The sequence below is a fragment of the Arachis duranensis genome, chromosome 4 (assembly GCF_000817695.3).
Source record: "Arachis duranensis cultivar V14167 chromosome 4, aradu.V14167.gnm2.J7QH, whole genome shotgun sequence".
Lineage (NCBI taxonomy): Eukaryota > Viridiplantae > Streptophyta > Magnoliopsida > Fabales > Fabaceae > Arachis > Arachis duranensis.
The window spans coordinates 24,287,814-24,295,400 of NC_029775.3; the positions used below are offsets into that span (position 1 = coordinate 24,287,814).

Genomic DNA, 7,587 nt, shown 5'->3' on the forward strand with positions numbered 1-7,587 from the left:
TAATTTATATTTTAAAAACATATTTTAAAATTAAAAATTTTATTTAATATATTTAAAACGTAAAAAGTTGATCTTTTAAATAAATTTTAATAAAATATTTTTTATAATACTTTTAAAATACATATTTATAAAATAACAAATACAAAATTTATCCATTTATTAAAAGCTAGCCGTGGAGAGAAAAATAAAAAATGTGGTCGTATGCATTTTGATTTGGTTGTAGTCTAAGCGTCTACCACGTAATTTTGTTTTCACGTGGGTAGGCATTATGGAAGCTGCTACTAACGCACACAGCTTGAAATACCAGCTGGCTTTGCATCTTTTAGTAACAAAACATGACCAACGAGTCAATGAGAACCCCCTCATAGTCTCCTCTAAGCTATAAAAACTTTTCTTGAAGGGTCAACCTGTCCGTGTCAGTTACTAACACGCCGTTATTACCTAATTCCTAACACAGCATTATTAAAGTATTTTTAAAAAATTATAAATTTTAAAAATTATAAATATAAATATATAAATTTAATTTATTAAATTTGAAAAAAAATTATCAAATTATAACTAAATTTATCAAATTATTTTATGATTTTCAATTGAGTACTTTTTTTGTGTTAATTTTAGGTTAAGTCTACCATATATTCCGTTGAACTTCATAATTAACAGATTTTGCTTTACCTCGGACAAACTTCAAAGTATACAAAAAAGTACATAAGAATAAGTTGTCATTGTTGCTAATGCCGAGAAGACATACTTATTATCTGTATATTTTTATATATTTTTATATACTCTTGGAAATAACAATAATAACTTAAAAATTTGAGTTTTGTTTTAAACCATATTTTATGAGTATTAAGATAAAATTCCCTAAAAAATAAGACAAACTTTATAAAATTATAAAAGTTCAACGCAACTCATCCTAAACAAAAAACGTATTTCAAAAATTAAAGTTAAAATAACTTATTTTTAGAAATAATTTTTTTTAATTTATTTAAAAAAATCCGTTAACTACACTTATTTTCACCTATTTTTACCTCTTACATCAGTCCGTGAAGCGTACATGGTGGCACCCTCGTAATTACGCGACTAAACGGAGGGCACTCTGGTACTTTGAGTTCTGCACCAAGCACTCCCCGTCTCCCCCGTGCTCGTGCTCGTGCTCTGCACAAAACAGAAGACAAACGACACCGAACCGAGAGATAAGAGCGAGAAAGAGAGTGTGCGAGAGAAAGAGAGACAAACAGTATTTCAGAGGAGCAAGTCCTCCTTCTCGCAAAGCAATGTCTGCCCTTAACTGAATTCAATGTTCTACTTCTTCCGTGTTTATGACGCTCCTTTTCCCATTTCACGTAACGTAACCACTTCTTAGAAGCAAGCAAAAGGTAAACTAAATTAAATAATGGAATAAATAAATAAATGATAGTTACAATTTTTTTCTGGAGCTGGTGATTGATTATTTTGCAATGTTTATTCAGGCATGCTAGCCAGTATGCTTTGAAGTTATGAGTTGTTATTTTTTTTCTTTTTCTCATGTAGTTTTATATTAATTATTATTATTAATTTTTAAAAAAAAAAAAAGAAAAAGAATGTTTGCTATGTTTTGCAGTGCCCTTGTCTCTGATTATTCAAAACTTGTAGGCCAATGCTGTCTCTGAGAAACATTTTCCAGAAGGAGTCTTGATCCGGCACACAAAGTCCTCCACTGTTCAAGAATTTTCTTCTTCACATAATCATTTTCAATCATCAAAAGCTTAGGGAACTCAATGCTATTATATGCTTAACCACTAAACAGAGGTAGGAAAAAACAAATGCATGAATACTATTCATGTCTTGCAATTTCTAATTTGAAAAAAAAAAAAAAGCGATTATGGAAACTAGAGATTTGAGCTGAGGTTTACTGTCAATGTAATATGCAGCTGAATTAGTTAATGAAAAATAAGTTGAAGTGAATAACTAGACGATGACACCTTGAATAATTCAGTTAGGAAACTAGCTTAATAGCCTCCGTATATAAGCTTCACAAGGTCCACAAAGTCTTAAAGAAGCTTCTAGTTCTTTTACTCAATGCATGAATAAGAAAACTCTCCCTCCTCTGTTTCATATCAGTTTTTCTCTATGTTAGTTTCAACATGGTGCCATGGTGCGGTGAGCCATTGCCATTGCAATGCAGCTACACCTTCATTCTCTTCCTCTCCGATTGATTCTCCTCTCTCTTTCTTACCTAATCTTTCTTCTCTTCTCTCCAACTCACACGATAGAGCTGATGAGAACGTTACCGTTTGTGCATATTCTCAACGCATGAAATGGTAAGTTCCGATCACGATTTCTAGAGAAGAAGACTACTCAGCATTGATTCATCTTCTACAACGACCTAGTAGCTCAAGAATTTGATGGATTCAAATCAGGTAACTCCAAACCCTTCTCTTCATGGCCAAGATCTACAAACATTGGCCAATCTTGTAGTCCAGAATGCGATTCAAGCGGCAAGCACTCGAATCCCCATGAATCCAATTACAGACCCTACCAGTCCCTTCTTTCTCCATCCTGGAGTAGTTCTTGTACTCAATGCATGAATAAGAAAACTCTCCCTCCTCTTTCTTATATCGGTTTCTCTCTATGTTAGTTTCAACACTTACATATCGGTAATTTAGGGTTGATTTGATTTTCAAGGGAGCAAAGCAATGGCGTCTACTTGGGATCATATGGGAGATATTGCCAATGTGGCTCAGTTAACTGGTCTAGATGCAGTGCGTTTGATTGGGTTGATTGTGAAAGCGGCGAGCACGGCAAGGATGCATAAGAAAAACTGCAGGCAATTTGCACAGCATCTCAAGTTAATTGGGAACTTGTTAGAGCAGCTGAAGATCTCGGAGCTGAAGAGGTACCCTGACACAAGGGAGCCATTGGAGCAGCTTGAGGATGCTCTCAGAAGGTCATATATATTGGTGAATAGTTGTCAAGACAGGAGCTACCTCTACTTGTTGGCCATGGGATGGAACATTGTTTATCAGTTCAGGAAGGCACAGAACGAGATTGACAGATACTTGCGGCTCGTTCCGCTCATCACTCTTGTTGACAATGCTCGAGTCAAGGTAGCTATTTTTGTTTTTCACAATGCTATGTCTTGTTCCGAATTGGAATTTTGTGTTTTGGTCATAAAAAGAAAATAAGAGGAAAGAGTTTTCGGTATTATTTATTCTGTCTGGTTTTCATAGACATATTTGCTTATAAGCTATAACGTTCCTGGTTTCTATGTAACAGTAGGGAGGATTTTGAGGGTCAGCTAAGCTATTGTTAGTGGGGGTATAATTCAGTTAATCCTTAGGTGAAAAAATAATAGACTGGGAATGCAACTTTTGACTGATTTTCAACATTTGTTAAAGTTTTTCTCTCAGCTTCAACATTGGGCAATGTTCTAGTTTGAAGCTGTCAAGTTTTTATATGGGGATTGCTTCATTCAAGTGATGCCTAACTCTTGGTGGTATGGAATAACTTCTTGGCAGGAATTAGATTGCCCTAGACTATTCTGTTTATTGATTGGTTGCCCTTTTTCCCTTCTTTCTTTTTTTCATTTGGTGTGAGGGTGGGTGCGGGAGGAAACAGTTGCATGTGGTTGAATCTGATACACTAGATAATAGAATTCCGAAAGATGGGCTGTATAGTTAACTAGTTTAAATAGCATTTGGCTTAATGCACCTTTTGAAACTCAAAGCATTTTGATTCATATTTCTTGGCAATCATAAGAAAATTTCCCAATGCTTTGTGCTAAGTATTTTATGCTGAGGATAGGACGATCCAAACATACGTTAGTTGAAATGATGTGTTTTAGATTTAGATAAAGTTGGTATTACTATTACCAAAGTTTTCCATTCAACTAGTAGCTGTATGCAAAAGGCAGTAGCCGAAGATGTAACCGATTGAGCAATTATTCAAATCTTAGCTACTTTTCCCCATGTTTTGAGTGTTGATACATGTGAGGGTTTTGCACAATCTGCATCATTTTGCTTTAGATTTTACTTTTTCCCTAACATTTATAAGGACAGTTATGTTTGCTTTATATTGTGACTTATCCTGTGCATTTTCCTTAAAAATCATTTTGTCAAAAAAAAAAGGGTTAAAAATCTATTGATTCTCTGGAATATTCAGGAGAGACTTGAAGTTATTGAAAAGGATCAACGTGAGTACACACTGGATGTTGAGGATGAAAAGGTGCAGACAGTTATTTTAAAGCCAGATCCTGACAAAGATGATGCTGCAATGCTGAAGAAAACACTTTCTTGTTCATATCCCAACTGTTCATTCACTGAAGCACTTAAAAAAGAAAATGAAAAGCTTAGACTAGAGCTACAACGTTCACAAGCAAATCTTGATATGAATCAATGTCAAGTCATTCAACGGTTGTTAGATGTCACAGAAATTGCAGCTCATACTCTTCCTGAGAAGACTGACAAGGTTCATAAGAAGGAGGAATACAATTATAATGATGTAGATAATGACAACGACCATTCATCTAGTGAGAAATACCAAGTTAAAAGTGACCAACTTTCCACATCAAGGTCATTATTCCTCTTCCTTAACCTTAGTATGTATTTCGAGATAATTAGTTGACCAACAATGACAATATTTTGTGAATCTTGAGTGAACTCATGCATTTCTGACATCCAGGAAGACCTAAATTTTTCCCTTAGTTTTACTTTTTTTTTTTTTTACTACTCTAAAGTTCCTGCTTCTTCAATCCTGTTTTTTCATAATTCTTCTAATGATGCTTATGTGCCCAAACTGAAACAGATCAGCAGTTTCCCAAAAGGATCTGCTGTCAAATGGAGGTTCATATCAGCATCAAGACTGGCATACTGATTTACTTGGCTGTTGTTCTGAACCTTCTCTTTGTAAGTTCTTTCCTGCTTGATTTTCATTAGAGTTGCACAAGATGTTGCCAAACCCTTGATTTGATGAAAAAAGACAACTAAATCGAATTAGAAAGAAAATTATTTGATAAAGTTGGCTATATACTGTTGCTAGAAGTCTGTTTTTCCCTGAACCTTGATCGAGACTACTACTAGAGGAAAGTTTGTTAATTGTGGAAGCTTCCTTTCTCTTTTCTTCTTACTTTGCATGTTGATATGCTTGAATAATTTCCAATAGGTAGTCTCACCAAGTATAACATCTCTTTCTTTCGAGAGTGTGGTATTAATAAAAGAACAGGGTTATAGGAGGACTCTCGGATTTTGCTAGACCTTTCTTCTCAAGTAATGAATATTAAATATGGCAGTTGATCTGCAGGTATGAAGACATTTTTCTATCCTTGTGGAACATTTTCAAAGGTTGCCACTGTTGCAAAAGGCAGGCCCATATGTAAGTTAGTCATAATCTATTCCAGTACTGCTAGCACTAAATGTGATGAATCTACATCCATGTGCTATTTCTTTTCAAATGGTTCTTGCTGTTTCTTTTTATATGTTTCTTTCCAACGAGTCTAGAGTTTAAGTTTGTCAAGCTTAATTCAATCTTAAAGTTATATATTTGGCTTCAATTTTAATTTTGTACCTAGTATCTTTCCCTCGTTACCAATACTTTTGTGAGAAGATTCTCATACTGTGAAGAATACTCTTATGGCATTCAGACCTTTTCTGTTTGAGATTAATGCTACATTTTTTAATCCAGAATTCAAATACTTCTCACTGTATGCACTTCTTCAATCCAGTTAATTTGAAATACTAAAAAGATTATTGAGGTCCCGCTACTTTAATCTTAGTTATGTTTTTCCAGCTTCTGGAGATGTATGTAGTGAATTGATGGCATATTCGTTGGTTTTGTCTTGCTGTTGTTATACCTGCTGTGTAAGGAGGAAGCTTCGGAAGATGTTGAACATCACCGTAATGCTTGCTAACTCTCTTCTCTTATTTATGTTTGTATTTAGATGTTATTAGCTTCATTGAAGATGCACAAAGTGTATTTGCTAAGGCACTAGCAATACAATGGAATTCAGGAATTAGTATTTAACTTGTGTGCATTTTCCGGTCTCTATAAAATATTTAAATACTAACATTTAAATTCTATTTCAGGGAGGCTTTATTGATGATTTTCTATCTCATTTGATGTGTTGCTGCTGTGCCCTTGTGCAAGAATGGAGAGAAGTGGAGATCCGCGGAGTTAGTGGTATGTCCTACTCATTCTTCTGCTTCTTATGCATAATATTCAGAACTTTCTACAAGTGTTTTGGTCTTGTCTCTTCATTTTCTCAGAAAAACCTCTTGAATTGGAGAGAAGCTTCACTTTAGTCTTCGACTTTGTAGTCCTAAGTAATTTTAGTCCCCTGCAGATCCAAATCAGCATTTTGGTGGGTCATTTTAGTCTAGTCATGAGATGAGATTCGCTAACATGTCAGGTTAAGTTACACATGTCATGACAAACGTGCTGGTAGTGCCACATAGCCGTAACACATTGCATTTACCAGGATCAAGTTCTTCTAAAGTGAAGAAGTTGGTAAAGTAAGAAAGTGAGTTTAATTATCCTTGAATCAAGGTAGTGAAGCTCATGATAAAAGTCATAAATTCAATGGTGATTAATATCACATGACATGTTATCACTTCAGTCCTTCACAGTTGGATTTTTTTTTCCCATTTACTGTGATACATTAGCATATCCATAATGGTGGATTTAAATGACAAATAGAATATAATCCAAAGTCATAATTGAATTGTATCCAGCTTGGTTTTCTTGGTCTACTTGTTTTTGTTATAAATATGAATTTTCATTTCATTAAAGCCATTTTATGTTTTATGTTGAATCACTTGCAGATCGTGAGAAGACCAAAACAAGCCCTCCACCTTCCCAGTACATGGAACCTTAGAACAAATGAGATTGTCTTTTGGTTATTTAGGGATCCAAGAGTCTTTGAACCACGTATTAAATAGAGGCAAATGGCTATTGGGACTCATAGCAAGATAGAAACTATGTATTTCCTTTTTCTTTTTTACTTTTTCCTCAATGCCTCTGGCCTCATTTACCCATGTGTAAAGCTTACAGATTTAGCCACTGATGTGTTGATTTCCTTGTTTAATATAATTTGATTTTAGTTTATTAATATCAAGGTATGTTTGTCACGATATATTATGGGACTTTAAACCCCTTTTTTGTTGGGTCTTTAGCTTTCACGAATACATTATTCATAATTAGGGCTGGCAATTCATACCCTACCTGTGGGAACCCAACTCGGTCTAACCCGTTCGGGTAGGGTAGGGTACGATTCGGGTATGCCTGTGGGTAGGGTAGGGTATGGATTTAGGGTGTAGTCTATCTTACTCTACTCGCACCTCATATATAACATTTTATAAAAATTAGGTACATAGTGAAGGAAGTGAGAGTTGAACCCACAACTTCTTTTATGTAATGACTTACAATAAGTGAACAACTACTAAAACTAGTTAGTTAATTTAATAATTTAGAGTATTAGTTTTTTATTTTTTATGTTATTAATATGTATAAAATTCAAAATGATTGAATTTTATATTTACTTTGAAAAAATTTGATATTTCTGCAGGTAAGGTAGGGTAGGATTTAGAATTTTAGGGTGCGGGTAGGGTTAGGGTT

At 34.5% G+C, this 7,587-nt stretch overlaps 1 protein-coding gene across 5 annotated transcripts; it reads left to right on the forward strand.

Moving 5' to 3' along the window:
• Positions 1-1,151: 1,151 nt before the first annotated feature.
• LOC107483786 (protein MID1-COMPLEMENTING ACTIVITY 1) lies at positions 1,152-7,083 on the forward strand. Of its 5 annotated transcripts, none has more exons than XM_021140255.2 (10): positions 1,152-1,376; positions 1,633-1,788; positions 2,253-2,399; positions 2,665-3,086; positions 4,141-4,550; positions 4,783-4,883; positions 5,278-5,349; positions 5,764-5,870; positions 6,060-6,153; positions 6,795-7,083. In XM_021140255.2, the coding sequence occupies exons 4-10, from the start codon at positions 2,676-2,678 to the stop codon at positions 6,845-6,847; spliced, it is 1,248 nt and encodes a 415-aa protein (XP_020995914.1). In that variant the 5' UTR covers positions 1,152-1,376; positions 1,633-1,788; positions 2,253-2,399; positions 2,665-2,675; the 3' UTR covers positions 6,848-7,083. The 5 variants fall into 5 exon arrangements, with proteins under 5 accessions (XP_020995914.1, XP_015959892.1, XP_052115886.1 ...); XM_016104406.3 differs by having other exon boundaries at positions 1,153-1,376; positions 2,253-2,543; positions 2,646-3,086; XM_052259926.1 differs by having other exon boundaries at positions 1,153-1,376; positions 2,646-3,086.
• Positions 7,084-7,587: the final 504 nt, after the last annotated feature.

Excerpts from the sequence above, each read along its gene's own strand:
- LOC107483786 (XM_021140255.2), top strand. The coding sequence starts at position 2,676 with ATGGCGTCTACTTGGGATCATATGGGAGATATTGCCAATGTGGCTCAG. Across the intron at positions 5,350-5,763 it reads TGCAAAAGGCAGGCCCATAT|CTTCTGGAGATGTATGTAGT; the intron begins GTAAGTTAGTCA and ends ATGTTTTTCCAG. Across the intron at positions 6,154-6,794 it reads GGAGATCCGCGGAGTTAGTG|ATCGTGAGAAGACCAAAACA; the intron begins GTATGTCCTACT and ends AATCACTTGCAG.